The sequence below is a fragment of the Habropoda laboriosa genome, unplaced genomic scaffold (genome assembly GCF_001263275.1).
Source record: "Habropoda laboriosa isolate 0110345459 unplaced genomic scaffold, ASM126327v1 scaffold786, whole genome shotgun sequence".
Lineage (NCBI taxonomy): Eukaryota > Metazoa > Arthropoda > Insecta > Hymenoptera > Apidae > Habropoda > Habropoda laboriosa.
This window is the reverse complement of record NW_017100969.1, coordinates 46703-68456: the sequence shown is the minus strand read 5'-3', so window position 1 is coordinate 68456 and position 21754 is coordinate 46703. Positions and strand designations below refer to the sequence as shown.

Sequence of the window (21754 nt, the reverse complement as noted above, 5' to 3'; positions counted from 1 at the left end):
TATATATTTATTTAATTCTTTTATATATATGTATAGATTGATATCAACACGTATAACATCGAATTCTTCTATTAACTCTTTTTTTTTTTTATTCCATTTTGTGAAGAAAATTGCGATAGCTGGCTGAATGAATTCTTAATTACAAGTCTTCTGTTATCTCTTTCTTTTTTCCTTTCTCGAACTTTTCTCACTTCGCTAATGCGCGTGGAACAACCGAAAATGCGACAGAGCTAGATCCGATCGTTCGTCGTCATTCCCTTTCAGTTTATGGCGTTTCGATTGCTGAACGACATTTTTGCTCTTCTCTTTTTACGTCGCAACACTTATTCTAGGAGGAATACGAAATTTCGAGGCGTTTCTTTCTTTACCTTCGAATACTCAGGCTCCTCTTCCTTCGTCTATCCGGTCTCTAATGTGTCTCGTAAGTATTATCTGTTCTTCGTTTAATGGACACGCGTAATCTTTGTAATTACTTGTACAGACATAGCTAAGGTATTACTAATCGTGGAATGAAACGGCGATGTGTCACTTGTTCGTTATTTGTCGGTTTGTTTCTTGGTTTGAAATTACGTGGACGCAGTTTAACCCTTTGCCACCTTGTGTCGAGAGCGTTCTCTATTTTATATCTTCTATACTTTCATTCGGGGAGAAATAAAGGACATGAAACCTCCTCGAAATGAAACAATTCATATTGAAATTGCTGTAAGTTATGGCTAAGAATGGAGAATTAATTTCGATTGTTCGACGTGAAGTGAAACTAACGATATTAGATCACAAAAGGTTCAACTGAACTACACTGGTTGAAATAAAACACGAACCCGGCAGTAATCTCGATAGTGACTCTATTATGATACGTGCATTGACACTGATGATTCTCTATAATATATATGTATAGATATATTGTATATAGTACTGTACATTTGATAAAAAAAAAAAAAAGAATTTCTGAATGAGTATTTTACGTGTCACGTGTACAGTTTGCTAAAACGAATTGTCGAAATAGAGAAGAAAATTGTGAAGCAAAAGTTTCCCTCGTCGTACCGTTTCTCGTGCTTGAACTACTGCAGTATATTATGATCTACTGTCGATACATTTCTTCTTTAATGTTCTGCATTAATGAATTTTTTGATCGGTGTTACGAATAACGCTATAATTTTTCTCTTCGACAAAGACAATCTCTCTTGCGTACATTTTCATTGAATAATATTTGTATCCTAATAACATGTAACAACTATCAATTTACATATAGGGATATGCTTGTCAATGCAATTATATAACATGAGAAATATATTTCTACATTAAACTTTCACCAATGTAACGTTTCTGCATCAACACTTTCAAATAGACGAAATAACACTTTTTTTTATTTTAAAAATTGGATATCGCATCGAGACACCATATAGTAATTAAGTAAAATATCACTTTTTTCTAATAATGAACATCAACGTTGTTACGATAGATCAAGAACGAGTAACGCGTTAAATCAGGGAATACCTTCATTTTCCGAATTTCCTTCTTCGAGCTAGAGAAGATCCGTTTAAACATCCTGTACAGCGTCGGAATGTGTTCATCAAGTCACTTCTACCGGAGAAAGCTTCCGTTTCTTTCGACGATAATTGTACAAAAACTCGTTAGCAAGCACGTTCGGCCTGCAATAAGATGTGGCAGTATTATCAGTAAGTAGATAGTGAAGTACGATATGATACAGAGAGCAAGTGTAACTGGAAATCATGTCTGCGTTGCAAACGCGAATCATGCGTCGAGAGGTAACGACGTCATATTTTTACCATCGTTTTACAGTGTCGTTCGAATCGAGAGGATCTTTAAGAACGAGTTTTACTTTGCCTATGTACATCGACCCAGTTCGTGCAACCAGTTTTCGATTGATTCTTTAACGACACAGAAAAATGGCGGTCCATGTGCCTATCCACGCGAATCGTCGCGCCAGCAGAAATGACGCTCGTATACACATACACAAAGAACTATAGTGCATCATTGTCAATGAAATCGAAGTACCATAATTAGGCGAGACGTACTTGTACGAAAAAGTTTATGGCCTGGAATATCGACGGCCTTCGATCTGAACTGACGTAGACGCAGAATAGTATAATAGTCACCTTTACACCTGCGTTTTAACTAGAATATCAGCATAGGAAGGACATGGATCCTCGTTTTTGGTGAACATTCGCGTAGTCGTTCAGAAAAGAAGAACGTCAGCATGGTAACTAAGCCGTATAATTACACGAAACTGTAAGCTTGAATCTTTCGTCATCGTCAACGAGAAATCGAATAGACAACTCTAGAAAACGCCAACCCCTGCCCACCCTTGTACTCGAAGAAGGTTCCCCGAAATCTCTGCTCTACCTCCACATTCGTCCCTCTCGTTCGTAGTTTCTCTAAATTACTTATTGGTTGGTACGGTTAATTAATCATTTGGTACGATCAATGGCGCCTCTAACACGCGAAACTGTCCACACGTCGCGCGATCGCTGCCCCTAAATATCTTTTCCCTCGCGCGAGACTCTTGGATTCTCGTGTTGGGGCCCGCGCGCGCGCGCGCAAGTGCGAGACACCTGACACACACGGTTCCTATCGATACGATAAAACTTCAAATCAAGAGAATCTCTATCGTTACGTAATAACACCTGCTCGTTCGTAGTGAACCATTACTGACGGTAAGTCGTCTATGAAATCGCTAAATAGTACGTTTCCCGTTTAAGCTTCGACCACATAAGTTATCGGCCGTCTGGCTCTTGTCTAATCGAGAAAGAAACCACGATATCCCCTTGGAGATCAGTCCAAGAGCCTCGACCCGGAGTCACTTCATTCAGGATCGTCCCCGATCCGTCGATCGTGCTTCGACCTTTTCACAAGGGAACACATTTAACGGGGTGGGCTTTGTTTTTCTATTAAAAGGGAGGCTAAAGCAAAATGCTCGAACACAGTTTACGCAGTATCAGTTCAGAGATCACGAATTTGTCTCGTTACGCGAGCAAACAGGGAAATCATCAGAGTCGTTCGGGGACAAAAACCAACTCTGATGATCGCTCCTCGAGCATGACTTTCTTTCGAGTCCAAACCCAGATCTCGTGCACTGCGTTCTTCCGGGCGAAGACGATCGGAGACGGTCCCGAAATAAATTCCTAGGTGCACCTATGACAGACTCGTAAAATGTTAGGTTGTCCTTAAAGTAGCCACTTGGCTACCAGGATCATAATTAAATGCGGTGCCAGGCTGGTTAGTGACGCTGTTCCGGTCACCCAAACGTCGCTTTCCTTCATCAACACCGTATCGATCACATGAATGATGCCGTTGGTGCATTCGACGTCTGGACGGAACACTCGGATCCATTTGCCCTTCCACTCGATCTGGTAACCTGTAAAGAGAAACGGTATCGATCGATAAATCGTATCACGATAGAGGCAGATTGATATCTGGACGACTGATGGATTAGATGAACGAAGCGAGTTGCGATGTTACAGCGATAGACAGTTTCCAGTGAGCGTTCACTTGTCGAGCATGGAATCGGGTGACACTAAATTGCGCTTGAAAATCAAGTTCTGAATCTACGAAACACAAAAACGGCAAAATGCATGTAGCAAATATTCATACGATTGTTATTTCGTTGAATCTTTTTTTTTTTAGTTAAACGTCACGCTTCTCGCGTTTCGGACGAAAAAGAAACATTATCTGATCGTTGCATGATCGATAGCTACTTAGCTTAAGGGGAGAGACTTGTGTAACTCGCTAAAAATAAGGTGATCTTTGTGAATTTATTCTTCAAAAACAGTGTAACAGATCTTTTGAAAGTTTTTAGGGTACTTTATTCAACATCTAAAGAAGTAGAAAACATTTTTTTCGGTGTTAAGTAATTCGATTATTATACACTGTAAAGGTATTTCGCCGCGGCGTCAGCGTCGACGTAGTCAATCCGTATGCAGCCTAGCGTCCATTCAATTCACCTAAAACAAAAAATTCAGACAGTTTTTGTTCTTTATAAGATTACGCTATGAATGAACCTAATTATGCGAGCAAGGGATGCAAAATTGATGAAATAGCGATACATTGAAAAAAAAGTCGCGATTTTAACAAAACATTTTCGTCTTAATCGTGCAATAAAAGTAATTAATATTAATAATATCGTTAAATTCGTTGGTTCATCCAGAGAGGAATGTATTAATCTACATAATCGCAAAGGGACAATTCAACTGACTGAATATTTTTTGAGTTATGCTGCATGCCAATTTGGAAAAGGTCCTTCCGTGAATTGGGCATTGAAAAGTAAGAATTTTTACAAACTCACAGCTGCTTTTTTGCTAGTCTACTATTCCAGAATCATTCAGCAAACTTTCTGCTTTCTTAAAACATTCACGTTGCTCAAATTGTTGTTATTTGAGCCTCCTTGGATCTATTTAAAATGTGGTATTCCTGCTTTTTCAGCCGCTCCGCGTCGTAAGTGTCGCTGAAAAATATGTATGATTATCCAATATTGAATTTCAATTCCACCATTTCATCAAGGGTGTTGACATTTCTCCTTATTAGTCCTAATAATTTGTCAATTTTTTAATGTGAACGTATGTTAACTTAACTTTTTCTCCAAGTTTTCTTGTTTCCTTTTTTATATTCAGAACCTAAGAACCCACTTTTCACACTTAAAAATCATCCCCATAAGGATTCAAATCTGAACGTTTGAGTCTCCGTCTCCAATGTAATTGGTGTGTGTGTGTGTGTGTATAACGCATAGCAATAAAGTCGGTTGCAGTCTGGTTAATGATTAATACTTCAAATTTCAATTTACAACATCACAGACATATTTCCTAGATGTACTACTATTGATTTATGCGAAAAAAAATATTTTTTTCGACCTGTCACACGGAATCTTCTCCCTTAAGGGGATACACCACCCTGAGCCGTCTAGAAATAGGTAAAGTTAGGGAATTTTTTTCACGGGTAGCTACTAAATGAAAAGTTTCAATTTTTTTTAAAAGATATAAATGAACTTTTCATTTAGTAATTACGTATGAAAAAAACTTCCCTAACTATGCCTATTTTTAGACGGCTCAGGGTGGTGTATCCCCCTTAAGGGAGAAGACTCGTGTAACAGGTCGAAAAAAATTTCTTTTTTCGCATAAATCAATAGTAGTACATCTAGAAAATATGTCTGTGAAGTTGTAAATTGAAATTGGAAGTATTAATCATTAACCAGGCTACAACCAATTTTATTGCTATGCGTTACGCACACACGTGCCAATTACATTGGAGACGGAGACTTAAAAACGTACAAGGCAATTTCAGATTTGAATCCTTATGGGGATGATTTTTAAGTGTGAAAAGTGAGTATGGTCACATTCGAAAACGAATGGGTTCTTAGCTTAGAAATATAAAAAAGGAAACAAAAAAACTTGAAGGAAAAGTTAAGTTAACATACACTACCGGCCAAATGTTTGGAATCACTGTGCATTGCAAGTTGCACAAAAATTCCCCAAAAAGGTTAGCATTTATAATAATTTTCCAGCGAATTTTATCATTCAAGTCAATCGAAATGAGGTAAAGTGCTATCGATCTCCACAATATCAATTTCAAATCAATAAAGAATTAGTAGCAGATTCAATATTAATGTAAATTGCCAGGTGATTCCAAACTTTCGGCCGGTAGTGTACGTTCACATTCAAAAATTGACAAATTATTACGACTAATAAGGGGAAATGTTAACACCCCTGATGAAATGGTGGAATTGAAATTCAATATTGGATAATAATACACATTTTTCAGCGACACTTACGACGCGGAGCGGCTGAAAAGGCAGTAATACCACATTTTAAATAGAACCAAGGAGGCTCAAATAACAACAATTTGAGCAACATGAATGTTTTAAGAAAGCAGAAAGTTTTCTGAATGATTCTGGAATAGTAGACTAGCAATAAAGCAGCTGTGAGTTTGTAAAAATTCTTACTTTTCAATGCCCAATTCACGGAAGGACCTTTTCCAAATTGGCATGTAGCATAACTCAAAAAATATTCAGTAATTGATTTGTCCCTTTGCGATTATGTAGATTAATACATTCCTCTCTGGATGAACCAACAAATTTAACGATATTATTAATATTAATTACTTTTATTGCACGATTAAGACGAATATGTTTCGTTAAAATCGCGACTTTTTTTCAATGTATCGCTATTTCATCAATTTTGCATCCCTTGTTCGCATAATTAGGTTCATTCATAGCGTAATCTTATAAAGAACAAAAATCGTCTGAATTTTTTGTTTTAGGTGAGTTGAATGGACGCTAGACTGCATGCCGATTGTCTATTTCGGCGCCAAGGCTACGGCGAAATATCTCTACTGTTGTGACGTGAATCTAATTTGTTGATCAATAGTTTTCCGCGTCTCTCACACGCCTACTCAAAGTTGCGTGAGTTGCAAATAATCTTTGTGTGAAGCTTGCTAACCAACAGATATGCACACTGTCTTTAGTCTTTGAAATATTCTTTGCGAACTGTTTTTGGCGTTCGATTTTCCTTGCATTTAAGTCAAAGTGTGTAGTGTGGGAGTGGTTTATGCAGACGAACAGGGTATCTTCTTCCTGTTGAGCTGTTCTCCACGAGCCACGAGTAGTGGCGGGGGTGTGAGGCCCAAGGGAAGGTCAGTCGTAACGGGACTAAAATGTGTGTGCAGTGGCTTTACGACACGGCAGTTGCCATTGAAGGAAACGTACGGGCCACCAGGAAGACGTATGGCACGCAGAAGCGTCGAGTAAAACACTTTCTGCTCCCCGACATCGCTTCGTAAACAGAAAAGGATTTAAATTAGAAGTCCCCCAAAATAGCAGGCCTGGTCGTCCGTGTCACAAAGTCAAGCTATTAAAGGTTGCGTTTGCGACTCAATAATATCTACAGTTTATAATAATCGAATTATTTTCCACCAAAAAAATATTTTCAACTTTCTTAGATGTTGAATAAAATAACGTAAAAGTTTCGAAAAGATCTATTTCATTGGGCCTTAAGAATAAATTCACAAAACTCACCTTATTTTTAGCGAGTCACACGAATCTTCCCCCCTTAAGTCTAGAAAAAAAATCCAGTAGTTTAAGTATCATTTTTTTCCATATTTTTTAGTCGCATTTCAAATAGAACAAATGTTACGAAAGCCTATGATGTATGACTGAAGTTCAGCTAGATTAAGTTATTTGAAAAGCAAGCAACATTTAATTAAAAAGATCAGAAAAAAGGAGGACACGTGTGGTTAACAACAGAATAATAATATTGGCAAGTCTTATTAATTCTGTTATATTAGCAATTATTACATTTACATTTTCTTTCTTGATACCTGAATATCTTTTGTCTTCAATTCTACGCTCAAAGTTTTTCTTAATTGCATTTGTCGTTTCATTGTTCTTGATATTGTCACGCATGTACTTCCCTCCTCTGCTATTTTTTCACTTATAGGTCGGTTGTAAAATAGCAACATTGGTTGCAAATAGAAAAGGCTTTGACAATTCACAGTTCGTGGTCGAGGGAAATGACCGGTGAGCACGTAGCAATTAGCACCAGGGGTAATCAAGGAATTTGCATTTAAATGGTGGTCGAAAGGTGCATAATAAATCGTCTTGCGGTCCCGACCCATAATTGCACACGTTCTTCGTCAGACTCCGTTTACCGAGAGTGCCCGGAAGCCACGAAATGATCGTGTATCGGAACCGAATTTCCCTCTAACGAATTTTTTCCACGTGATTTTACACCGCGTTAGTCGACACCGTTTTATGTATGAAAGATTAGTGGGCAGATTCGTAATTATTCAATAATTAATACTTAATTCTATTCCATTTCTACTGAAATTATAAAATGAAAAAACACTTATTTATCAATACCTATGTAATATGAAATTCATATGTGGATCGTTTTGTGTTAAAAAACATTGAAATGTAAATTCATCTTGCATAGAACGGTGATAAATTTTTCTAGACACTACCAGTAGCCTGTAAATTTATTACTTGTACAATGTACACTAATACTGAGAAATTTTGATTTTAAACAATTCTTATACTTAATTACTATTTGTTCTCATCGAGGATTTTTCCATCAGTGCTCAATACATTTTTTAGTATTTAGATTTGCAAGCATTTCTGATGGCTTATAAAGAAATTTGATTTTATATTTGAAACGTAAAATACCAACTTCGTTTAGATAACAGTGCTAAAAAATTTTTTAATTTTGATATAGCACTGAATAGTTTGCAGGTTATACTTTACAAGAATATTTTACAGGACAACGTTTCTTTTTGTTTCAACATATAATGCAATACAGACAGCTCTTCACAAAAGGTGTGTCAATTGAAAATGACCCGAGACAGCTGGAATTAAAAACAATTCACAGATGCCCATATCTATTTGTTTCCTGTCGCTCCGTCTACTTATCCTTGCAATACTAATGGCGGCCAGTATATATTGTATTAGGTTGTCCGGAAATAAATTGCGGTTTCTGTACATGAGATTTAAAGACGCGTAGTTTTGCTTAGAATGAATTTATTTAATCGAAATAATTTCCATTAGATTCTATACACTTTTTCCAACGTTTTACAAGAGTTCCTATTCCATTACAGTAACAATCAGGAGTTCTAGAATTAATAAATTCCACAAAGGTATTTACAGCATCCTCTTTATTACGGAAGATTTTTTCTCGCAAAAAGTAATTCAGTTTACCAAACTTGGTTGTTCAACAAATAACATTTTATGCATTATAATCATTAGTTGTGCTTTCACCGAATACACGATTGATATTACGGGCAGTTTCCGCCGCTTTACGTCCTAATTTAAATTCATATAAAAATATGGTACGAATTTGCTTCTTGTCCATTGTTACGTTTTTAAGTTATACTCAGAACAAACGACGGTAAAAAACAAAAGTGTATCGCTTATATGATAGAGCGACGTCTACGCGTTCAAATGGTATATTACTTAATAAACATAAATTTAAAATATATAGTATAGAAGAGCCCTAAATATGACATAACAGAAAACCGCAATTTATTTCCGGACAACCTAATATTTCACTATTTCTCGTTTTATATTTTCACGTATGTAATAGACATAATACTTTACGCGCAAACTAGTACTCACTTTGTTCAAATACCACAACGATAAAGTGCAGCATGTTACATTTTCGAAATTCTATAATTCGCTTAATAACACCTAATTAATATCTTCTCTTTGGCTATTTCGTCAATTTCATGGACTGCCCTATCGAAGAATTTCATGTTCTGATGCTAGACCAATACGGACAATGGCAAAGTATTTTGTTTTAGAAAACAAAGACAAAGTATTTTCTTCCTTTCACAATTTTTTCAAGATTAAAAAAGTAAGTGACATTTTAGCAATCAATATTAATAAGGTGGTAGCTGCGATTAATGTTAACAAATGTTCGTAGAAGTATACCAAAATATAAAATTCAACATTTGCCATTCAGTATAGACGTACACGAACATCTTTATACCATGAGCGATACTTCCAAGAGAAACGACGACGATGAGCACGACTACTTACATGGTCATACTTGATCGTATTTACGCAGAGAACTATGTAGTACGGCGTTTTACTCTAACAAGCTTAATCAACTCGTTTAAGCGGCAACAAGCAGCATGTACGGCACGTATGTCGGTGTTTTCTTGCAAAATCGTCAAAATACTCACCGTACAATCATTCAGATAATTAAGTATTAGCAATGCATGTCGAAATCTGTAAAACTCAGCACGTTAATTGTTACAGGTTCTGATCTCGTCTCGGTGAATTATTTTCTGATAAACAATCACGAAACAAGAACGCAGCGACGAATACGAAAGAATAATTGATAAAAATCTAGCTTCCGGCATATGTTAGAGTATTCTGTTGCGTGAGTTATTAATGTTCTTTTTTTAATTATTGTGCTATTGCCAAAATATTTATAACAAAATTTACATTAAACTTGCATACCTATTTAGAAAATAAAAATAATACCTGTTTAAAGAACAACAAATAATCCTTCGATCAAAAGTAAGATATAATTCTTATAATATATTCGTCCCATTCGTAAACTTTTGTCGTGTCCCTTTCATAAATATGGTAACAGAATTAAAAATCTAACCAACAATTAGTAGAATATTAAACGAAAGTAGCGGACATTTTATGTTACCGTTCTTGAATAAATACCTGTTCAGATGTAGTAATAAAGAAATTAGTCGGCAATAACAGTACTTGGCAAAACATTTCAAGAAACTACCAAAAATTTTACTTTTCATATCGAAAAAATTCAATTGTGCATTGCTGCCCTACTTGAAACGACAACGCTTCAAGTTGCACGTGATTGCACATGGATGAATGTTGCTATCAAATAGAAAGATTATCGTAGTGGGCAGATTTTTCATTTTTGGGATATTTACAATGTTCCTTTCATCCCACCCCTTATCCAACATACTAACATTTCAACACTTTGCAATAGTTAGTGCGAATTATAATTTAACATTCCATTATTTAGGGTATTGAAATGAAAAATAATATGTGATTTATTAATACAAACGTGAAATATACAAGGTGCTGAAAAAGTTACGGCCAAACTTCAGAAGCATGTAATACTCGTAGAAGCAAACAAAAAAGTTTAAATAGATATGAGCATAGAAGTCATTAGTTTTGGAGTTATGAGACGTCTTTAGTGTTACCGGTGAAATATTACCCCTGTCTGCAGCATATGTTCAATATGTATAGTAGTAGTATTCTATTTACCTTGCTTGACTTTGTAATAATTGATAAGTTATAATGACTCACTCCGTAGGTTTCACCCATGTTTATTAAGACGCTTTTGTTTGTTTTGATGAATACTAAATGCTCCTGAAGTTTGGCCGCAACTTTGTCCAACAGCCTGTGTATCTTCTACAATGGAGTTAGGCACCTTGAATTCATCGATGGATTCGTCTCGTATAATATTTTTGCATAAAAGAATTTATCTTACAAGGCGTGAAAGGTGGTTCCTATCCAGCTTTTATTAACGAATTTCTGTATCTGTACCCAGTCAACACCTAGATTTTGTTTTCATTTCAGTGCAATATTACCTAGATCTCAAAACTAAATTCGCTACACTTCAACGTTGAATTCGAAAATTGAACGAAATAAATGAACTATTTCAGCAAATTTCCACGGATGTAGGTATGTATCAAGTTTCAATAATAAAAGCTGCAGCAAATAGTTTTTAGCATTTGCCGGTAGATAACAGGCGTCGTATCCAGGGAATCATAATCTTTGCGTTGCCCTAGTGAAGCTAAGGAAACAAAACTGAAAGGTATAAAGATAGAAAAGTAATTAAACGGCCAAATAAACTGTGAATTAGTTACAAGTGAATTAACTGTCAAGCGAAGCGCGATCTACGCATTTTGAGGCGAAAAAAGCATTCCTTTCAAGCATGATACTGCATGAAACACGCGTACTTTATCAGGTTCAAACAAAGCTGTAACGAGGAAACTTGTACCTAATAGTACGAACGAGGACACGTGATCAAACGATTCCCATACACCGCATAGACCTCGTGTTAAATTTCGTATACATACTTCTGCTATTCATCGAACGACATTTTACGTGCTCTTTTGTAAAAATTACTCGTGTACGTTGAAAAATAGTGTACGTGTCTTTTCGTTTAAAACGAGACTGTGCGTGATTAGTTTGTAATCTTCATATCCATAACTGTCTCACGAGAAGGTAGTAGAAATTTCAGTATTGAGATACAACGCGGCAGTACTGTAGTATTTGGGCTCACATCTATTGGGTCATATGATACATCGTTGGCAAGCGTATAAACAGAGGAGCTCAGCATGGGTGGTTACCGAAAATGTTCCATTTAAAAAATATAAGTCAAATTAGGATACATTCTTTTTGCAAAAAGATCATTTTACCTACAAGTACATTTGCCATTGCGTATATTTAGGCGTGAATTGAGACGAGATTTTATACAACTAATTGTGTGTTCACCACACCAAATTGAGTTTGAGGTGGGTGAGGAACGTCGTTACCCTGTTTTCACCTCAATTTATTAAAGTATAAGTGTATGGTCGCATAGGCGTCTACGTTGTTGATTGTCCCGGCGGCAGCGGTTCGGCGGGTACGTCGCGATGGTCGGTAAAGGAAAAACTGTCCGGAGGTGTAGGCGTACTGGGTTTTTATATTGTTAGGACAGGGAGACAGGAGTAGCGATAGATAAAGGTAGAAGTGGAGAAAGTGGTGAAAGAGGAAAATTCGTAGAAAGCGGGCCGTTCGTCCTCGTGCGAACCTGGATGCCACATGTGCGCTTCTTAGGCCACTCGAGGACGAAGGCAAGTCTTAACCCGGGGAGAGACAAAAGAACGGAAACTAAAATCTGAAGGAGTTGGAAAAGAGAAGGTTCGCGTGGAAAAATAGAACGAGGTTTGTTGGCGACGACGTACCCGCCACAAGTTAAGTTTGGGTTAGATAGATTTCTACGCTAGTTTCTGAATGGGACATTTGCGGTAGCAATGATTAGCCATGTTGGACTTCTCTATTCATACGCGTTCCAATGATGTACATATCATACGACCCAATAGGTGTAGGCTCAAATACTATAGTGTAGCCTACAACGCGTTCACAGCGAACAGATGCCAAAAACGTATTGGCAGGGCAGTATCGGTTGATCTTGAATATTAATGATTACATTTATCGATTATTACACGTTAAAGAATTGCTACATCAATGCCTAAACTGATCTAAGAGATCATTGATGGACTTTCATTCGAGAATGCACGCAATCGAGTGTACGCGCTTTAAACACGGTGCGTAAAAGTGCGGAGAACCTTTCATAAAACTGACAATGTGCGCAGCTCATACTGGTGAAAGCACGTGTCGTCGCTCATCGGCGACGTTTAAACACTGAACTCACTCACCGAAAGTTTCTGGACGGATCGCGTTTTCGTCGTACTTCTCATCTAAATATAACGAAATAGCACCAGGTTTGAGAATGAACAGACATAGCTCCTGCATTCGAGCTTGGACGAAGTGATATATTTTTTTCTTTTATCCATTCGGTAACAATAATTAAGGAAAGAAAAAAAACGATACACTCGTGCATATTTACGTTTGATGCTGACAATACTTTGAAACAAACGTTGAGTGTATCTGAGAATATCTGGATAATTGCAAGAGAGTGCTTATGCAAACGGTCGAATCGAAAACGTGGAGATTCTCTACTTACTTTCACTGTACTCCCGGATGCGAAGCTTCAGACTATCTCTAGCCGCAGGAAGTACGATGGTGTCGTTAGGCTTCATCTCCTTTAGCTTGGCCATCGTATACGCCTCGTCTGCTATCACGAGATGTCGTTCCAAAATTTGTTTTGTCTAGAATACAGATTCGATGAATTTTTAAGATAAGAAACTCTATTGCATATTCCTGTTATCATTAACAATTTCATAATACGAAGGATTAGTAGAACCTATAGGGGGGAGTTCCCCTAGCACCGGACGCTTAAGGTTTTTCTTAAATAAATCTCTCTACCTGTGCACACGCGACTGAAACGCGTAGGAAACTTATTTTTATTCCTTTTGTCTCTGTTGCGTCGTGCGCTTCGAACAAGCGGTACGTTCGAGAGTGGTGGCGCAGGATTGTCGCTGGTTGCTGGTATGAAGTCGTGGTGACTTAGAGGTTGCACGTATTTTAATATGTTAAAAGAAAAAGACTTTATTTTGAAGAGTGGTAGTTTATGTGGTGTGTGTATTCGTTGCGTCCTACTTGTCTATTCCCTTTTTTTGATCTATCTGTGTGCCGCGTTGGTGCGCTTATTTATAAAAAAGTGTATGGGTATAAGGTGGTGGTCTCTTCCAATGTGCACGGGTCTACCCCCTTGGACGGTCCTCCTTGGCCCGCGAGCATGCCGCCCACCCTTGAATTTCCAAGTTGGCAGTGTGATGGTATGTCGCGATGGCGGGGAGTGAGGCCCAAGGATAGCCCGCTCGTAACGGGACCTTGGGCGGTCAGAGAGACGCGAAAGGTTTTATGACGTGTCAATGTCTGTTGAATGTTCACGAGTGGGCACCGGGAAGGTATGTGGCCCGCAGAAAATTAATTTTTCTGCAGCCATAAAACGCTTCCTGGCCAATTTGAAAGAAAAATTAATTAACGCGAAGAAAAAAGGGGCGCATTCAAAAATAGCGTAAACAGGCGTCCATGTCATAAACCCAATCCCTAACAGTCTCCTCTAAGAGATACGCAGAATAACGGCTCAGTAGCGTTTCAATTATTGCAAATATAACTAATGTCCGATATTAGGTACTGTCCGGCGTTAAGGGAACTCCCCCTACAGGGTGCCCGGTAAATCGTAAATCCCTAACAGTCTCCTCTAAGAGATACGCAGAATAACGGCTCAGTAGCGTTTCAATTATTGCAGATATAACTCGAGTCCGATATTAGGTACTGTCCGGCGTTAAGGGAACTCCCCCTACAGGGTGCCCGGTAAATCGTAGTGAAGGAGGATTGAGTGGATGTTTAGGTTTAAGTATTGAATTGCAAGTATGTTGTAATGATTTTTACAAACTGTATATTATTTATTACTGAAAATAATTGCTTCGTATTTTATCAATATTACCAGTTAAACATTGCATTGAAGTTGTCAGTTAACTTAAACCTGTAGCATTATAATTTCATGTTCAGTGTTATTTTTCTTGGAATCTAGGCAAGCAATCAGAAAACTTCATTCTACATTTCTCAGTTATCTTTTTCTTATAAGCAATCGTCTCCTTGTCGGTTGTATTATGACTTATCGGATACCCTGTATATTCACACATCTGTAACAACTTTCAAACGTAAGCCTCCAAGGCATGTTATAGTCATACTGCAATGTACTATAATATCACATAAATAAGTTATTAGGCACCGTGATGATAATAATAATAATAATTAATTTAATTCATTTTCGTCAATATTTTAATAATTCTGTCAACTGTTTGTCGTGAAGACAATACTTACGTGGTAACTGAATTCGGGCATGAAGATTTTCTTCGAGGCAGACGGGTTAAGGAGCGCTGCTGTGTTCCAGGCATGGTCACGTGGCGCGAAGTAAGTAAATCGCTTCGTCGTGTCGTTCAATTGGTCGTTGAATCCCTGTCGTTGTCCCAAGAAGTAAGTGGAGCTTAAAAAAGACAAAGAAATTGATGAATCGTATCGATATTTGTCGGTAACCTGTAAGTTATGACAATGCGAAAGAATTAATCCTGAAGTTCGACTTTTGCAAATACAAACATCTGACCAGTTTTATTTTCTCACAAACAATAGCAATGGTATTTGCAAGATATCAAATAATAATATGACTATAGTTGTAACATGAAAAATATGTTAAAGTTCTTGTATAACCAGAATTCTCCATCTGGATCAGTGTTGCGTCGCAAATGCAACCGTTAAGAATTTGAATTTACGACACGGACGACCAGGCCTGCTATTTTTGAAGGCTTCTTAATTTCTAATTCTTTTGTGTTTAATTTTCTTTTCGAAGCAACGCCGAGGGCCAGAATGTGTTTTATGAACGCAGAAACTCGACGCTTCTGCGTGCCATATACCTTCCTGGTAGTCCGTACGTTTCATTTAACCCTTTGGCTACGGTAGATTTTGGTGAATTTTTAACTACGGCTGCGAAATTTGTTATTTTAGCCGTATAGTGAGATGGAAGTGTTTAAGGATAAAATTAAATATTAAATTAAGGTGAAAGTGCAGCAAAAGGCTCGAACAATATAGTGCGAGCAAATTTTCAAAACGCCTATAGGCGCCAATAGTAATGAAAGGGTTAATGGTAATTGACGTATCGTAAAGTCACTACACACACACGCAAATTCAGTCGCGTAAGGGCTGACATCGCTTGGGCCTCAGATCCCCGCCACGACGCCGTACCGCCGCTTTATCGAGAGTGGAAATCCAACGTGGGTCGTGTGCTCTCGCGGCTCATGGAGGACAGCCCAAGAGGAAGAAGAAGCCTTATTCGTCAGCATAGACCATATATTTAATATAAACAGTAGGAAAATTCAAAGCGTCGAAATGCCCATTTCATTTCAAAAAAGTTAACTCAGCAATACAGCCTGCATCGGTAGATTTAGAGTAATTCACATTCATATTTGTCTACAAGTAATATTCATACAACTCACACAAGATTAACTTGGCGTGTGAGAGACGTGGAACACTACGTTCAACAGAATAAAGATTCGCGCCACAACAATCAGCAATGAGCAAGTTGCTTGTGCGATCTACTTCAATCAACAAAAGCGATAAATTTTTGCATTTAGCACGATATAAGAATTAATGAAATAATTTTCGAAAAGACCGTATGATTTAGGATAGATAATATGATAAAAACTATAATATAGACAGTGGCGGCTCGTAAACTTTCAGAAAATAATGTAAAACCAAAATGAGTTCGAAAATGAACAATTTTGTAGCGATTCACATGGATTATTGGGTTTTCGATTTTGATCAGCTGCTGATCTAGATTATACGTGTCGCTATACCCCTATCTATACATCTAAAAGTTGGTCCAATTCAAACAATCGGAGTGAAAGAAATCTTCGGCATTCTTTTGGAATACTACTCTTCTCGATTGGATTGTACTGTGCAGAGATGAGAGGTTGGCTAGCGAAAGAAACGCGGGTCTGATTGGTTGCACTGAAACAGTCCCACCTTCTCTTACACAATCATATGTATTTTTGTTATTGGCCGAAACGCTGACATCTACAAATAGAAATCATATAGCATCGCGTGAGAAAGAGAGCAAACGGAACATATCGAGACCAAGTGGGATAGTGATAGCAAGCGATCCGACAAAATTCAAAGCAATAGCGTACACTCGGTTTCATGTATCTGCGGTAGGTTTTGGAACGTATGACCAGCGGACGTATGGAGAGTGCTGGAAAAATGACGGGTGGGATGGCGCAAAGGCAAGAGAGGTACTTCGCTCGCTATACAGGGTGACCCGTAACTCCTCGAACATCCGGAAATGGGGGGTTGCTGAGGTGACTCTGAACAACTTTTTCCTTAACCCAAATGTTGGTTGAAGCTTCGTTTTTGAATTATTAACGAAAAACACTGGCCAATCGGAGCGCGCGTAGAGCCCGTGCCCGGGCACGGGGAAGCTTCGTTTTTGAATTATTAACGAAAAACACTGGCCAATCAGAGCGCGCGTAGAGCCCGTGCCCGGGCACGGCAGCGCAGGGACTCATCCGCGCGCGATCGTGAACAAACGCATCGGCACAGTGTGGGTATCGAGGGAAGCGTGCGGCAAATGTTACATCGTCTTAAATCAAGAATAATCTGGAATTATTCGTTATGCATGAATAACAAATAAACGAAAGCTTCAAAAACGAAGCTTCAACCAGCATTTTGGTAAAGGAAAAAGTTGTTCAGAGTCACCCCAGCAACCCCCTATTTCCGGGTGTTCGAGGAGTTACGGGACACCCTGTATGATCCGATCCGTCAATGTTATCGCGTTCGACCAATAATAACAACACGTGTGCCCGACTTCTATAATTGCATTAGAGAAGGCGGGCCTGCAACTAGTGTTTGCCGCTCTGAGTAGGGCTCAAAGTACCGCGGTGTCTATCCTATACCTCTATCAAGCATGATCTCTACTCTCTATCGAAACCACCAACCGCTAGAACCGGCCCAGAGAATCAGCAAGGACGTCCGTCCCAGATTTGAACTCCATATTGGCGGTAAGGATCTTTTCTCTTGGGTTTCGATTGCTAGGCGTTAGTAATTTCTAGGTGTTAGTAGGTAGGCCTACAGAGACATAATCCAATCAGACCTGTATTTCTTCCGTTCGTCATTTTTCCAGCACCGCACAGTACTGTATTATGTTAGCGTGTGTCGCTAAAAACCTTAAGGAGGCGGCTTCAGGAGGGTCGCAGACAGTATCAGGCGGAGCGAACGGAGTACTCCTCTTGTCGGCCCGCTAGCCATCTTTCCATCTCCGCACAGTACGTACTTACGTCCATCAGGAGTTCAGTAACACAGGGTAAAAGAATGAAACGCAGAGGCAAACAAATCCATTCTAGTGGATCCTGATATTCGTAAACGCACAAACATGACGTATAGGCAAGGTAGGGAAGTACCAGCATCGATGGCTTCTCGTTTGGATATCATGGTATGGAGTGATGGAATACTGACATACTGCATCGAATAACGATAGCTATCGTACGAAGGGACTAATGGCATTGAAGCCAGCGTATAACTAACCGTTTCCTAGTTAGTGGTTGCCCGATGATTCGACATAACAAGATAGAGTGTATGTCGGTCATCTTGACGCTCAGGACGTTGCATCGTTTGTAATGTATATCGCCTACAGATAAATTCGTATCACAAGTCATTGTACGTTACGTTAATCCTTGTGTAGCCAACCAAAATATTCATCGTTGTTGAACAACCGGGGTACCAGGGTACCCACATAGGAGAAATTATAATTAGACGAAATATGAATGGAAATTTTGGGAAGAAATTATGCAGAATGCAAAATTGTTAATGCTACTTATTCATTAAAATAAAAAATTTTAATTATAACGATTAATTTACTGTAGGACAATTTTTACAGATTGTAATTGTGTTTGCATGTTCATCGCAAACTGGTAGTAAACATTTCTGACAGCTTTTTCTTGTTTCCCTGCGTTTTTTAGCAGGATCTAGCTGACACATGTGACATGATCCTGCAACTCTTTTTCTTCTACTTGTACCTAACGAGAACAACGTCGATTGTACAGAACTAGTAGAAGGACTGTTTATTGGGCGTGATGTAAATAGTATACTGTCTATTGCTAATTTAGTTGAAAAGTGTCGATTTTGAATAGTTGCAATACAATTGTTTTTTTATGCAACATGCTATTATTTGAGTGATATATAAGGTAGGAGGAAAGAGCGGCAATATCTAATATGTTATAAAAAAGTGCTAGTGGCCATCTGGTTTGATCCATTATGTCAACGTCAGATTTTGTTTGATTACAAAATTGAACAATTTCTGGTTTTCTTTTTGGTCCAGAGACAGCATTACCAGTATGCATTGTTGACAATAGTATGACGGCTTTTTCCTTTTTCGGCACATACGAACAAAGTGTAATATTTTCATGGTATCCAAATAAGTAGCTAATTGCTAAAGAATTTAGAATAAATTGCTAAAGAGCAAGATGAGCAAGTAGAGAGTCAAGATGAACATGCATGCATACGAACGACAGGGACTGTTGACTTTATCATGGAATTATATTGTAGTTTCAAACAATCTTTCGCTCAAATCTTTTATAACAGTATTTGGTATATTACAGGAAGGAAAAATTAAGAGCATATCGGACAAGAATGACAGTAAAATTATCGCTACATATCTCATGTATCGGAATAAGATGCTTGGGGGCACCCGGGTACCCCGGTTGTCCAGCAAGCGTGTAAATAAGTTGGAAGTTTAATTATTTAAAATATTTTATATCAATTTTTTTCACGAAACGTTAATCGATATAAAAGTGTCCAAAGAATGGGGATCTGGGGAACCGTTGTGCGATATTTTGTCAAAAACATTAAAAATTTCTGAAGAAAATATAGAAATGGGCACCCGGTTGTCCACACAAGGATTAAAGTTAACCAAACAAGTGCCAACTGTGCGTTGACAACGTTATTCTACGCTCTTTTTATACGACATTTTTTTTGTTTCCGAAGCATTGAAGTTTTTCTCTCGTTTTTCGTTGAATTTTTGATCGGTCGAAAGCGTTCGGATTAGCCTCGCGTGATGGAAACGCACCTCGCGTAAATGTTTAGTTACGGAAGCTCACTCATTTAATGGGGTTTAGCGTCGCGAAAGTTTATTTATTGGTTATCGGTATATCGTTCAATTGGATTTTCCATTATCGATGCATCGATAATTGAAATAACGAGAGGCGAATTAAATCACGATGGATTTGGCTGGGTAATATTCGTACGGTTCGAACACGTGTTTGGAAACTGTTTTGTTAAAACAGTCTAGCGGAATGAAAATACGTATATGTATAGTTTCTACGTATACTACGTGTATGTATATATATATATATATATATATACGTTTCTATTTACGTATACGTACGTGTATGTAAAAGTTGAAGAAATTTCATTTGAAAACTCCTGACAATTCGTTTCTTTTTTCAAGATGTGCATCGAAAGAAATTATTAATAATAAAGTCAGGTTTAAGAGTAAAAGATGCTGTTTACTGTCTTCAATTAGTTATTTCCCGGAAATAGAACCTCTTAGATTGAAACAGAGCTGGTATCAATACAGAACCAAGGACAATTGCATTCGATACAAATTCAATAGATCGACGTGTAACCGGTGGGACCACCAAATTCCCAGTGTAAGGTTTCCAGTTCATATTATAGTTTCAGTGAAGCGAAACACGTTCATGGTACTAAGAACGAATATTTGGTATGTTATTTTAATCAAATTGAAGAAGGAATAGAAAATAGATATGTAAGTGGTATGATTAAAACAAATTTCTTTCCGTAAAAAGTGTTATTTCTGTACCGTTTCTGTAAAGGCTTTATGTATTTTACAGAATTTGGACTTTGATGAAGTAAATTCTATAATCGTAATTTAATAGCTTGCAACGCAAGGGTTACAAATTAGAAAAGTGAATGATATCTTTTGTTAAGGGTGGAACTTGCATTAGCTAAATTATTTTTTATTCGTAATTCTTGGAAGTTCCACCTCAACGTCTCTCCTGGCAAGGAGGTGGAAATCTTTTGGCTTTTCCCAGGAACCGCGTATGTCCTGTTTTCGCCTCTAAGGGGTTTATAGTATCGCGCCACGGATTATAGTAGTGGTGTATTCGAGGAGCGTTTATATGATCGTTAGCCCCTCACGTGTAATAAAGTAATTTTGGCAATTAAGGTGTTTAACTTGCACCAATCGTGAAAACGTCTAGAACTAACTTCTCGCCAGCTGCAAACTAATTTTTACTAACGGTAAACCATAAATGGTACTCTGCTACAAGCTGTTATATATGCCTATATACAGTATATTGTCCGCAAGTGTCAGACCGTAAGGAAGCTAAACCTGACACTCGTAGAGTCAGGGACTACGTTTTCGAGCCTCGCGCCCGCCTTTGTAGTTTGCCAAACGTAGACAAGGACAGCGAATAAAAGATAAGCATGAAACGTGGTCGCGCAACCAAGCGATTTAAATATCAACTTTTTCAATTTTACGTTTTTCTATCCCGAAATTTTTCTTAACATATTGATGAGATTTTTCTGATGAAACACGACATAATTTGAACAACATTTACTTATTAACACGTTCACTGTCACGCCAGATTTACAGGTTGCAGTCAAGCGGCCACAAGAAAATACATTTTAAGCATAGGATTACAGAATTATGCTTTATAATTTTTTTTTTCAATTGAAAATAATGTTTAGCTAGCTATGACGTTCAAAATTTTTAGTTGACAACATTAATTTTATTTTAATTATTCTAAACATTTGAGGCACTCCAGTCACTGATGACCACCATGGCCATATCGAGGAAACAATCTAATGTTAATACTTATTGAGTGAATAATTTAATTTCATAATATATCGCTTTAGCGAGCCACCGTTTGGTTGCCAATTGTTTATCACATAGACTCGGCCTACCTCCACGTAAAAAAAAAAAAAACAAAAATGTAGGGTCGATTCCACAAGTGTCAGTAAAATGTAGGGTCGACTCGACAAGTGTCAGTAAAATGTAGGATCGATAGCAGCAGAAAAGCT

The 21754-nt window shown here is 37.9% G+C and overlaps 1 protein-coding gene across 1 annotated transcript in view; it reads right to left on the bottom strand.

Annotated features, from left to right (window-relative positions):
- Positions 1-3185: 3185 nt before the first annotated feature.
- Positions 3186-21754, bottom strand: part of LOC108577675 (fasciclin-1-like) — a gene marked incomplete at its 5' end in the record, with an annotated part of 45360 nt that continues 26791 nt past the window's right edge. Inside the window, 4 exons of the mRNA XM_017940865.1 lie at positions 3186-3376; positions 12913-12954; positions 13221-13365; positions 14990-15152. Coding sequence (XP_017796354.1) covers positions 3186-3376; positions 12913-12954; positions 13221-13365; positions 14990-15152 — 541 coding nt within the window. The remainder of the gene's footprint in view (positions 3377-12912; positions 12955-13220; positions 13366-14989; positions 15153-21754) is intronic.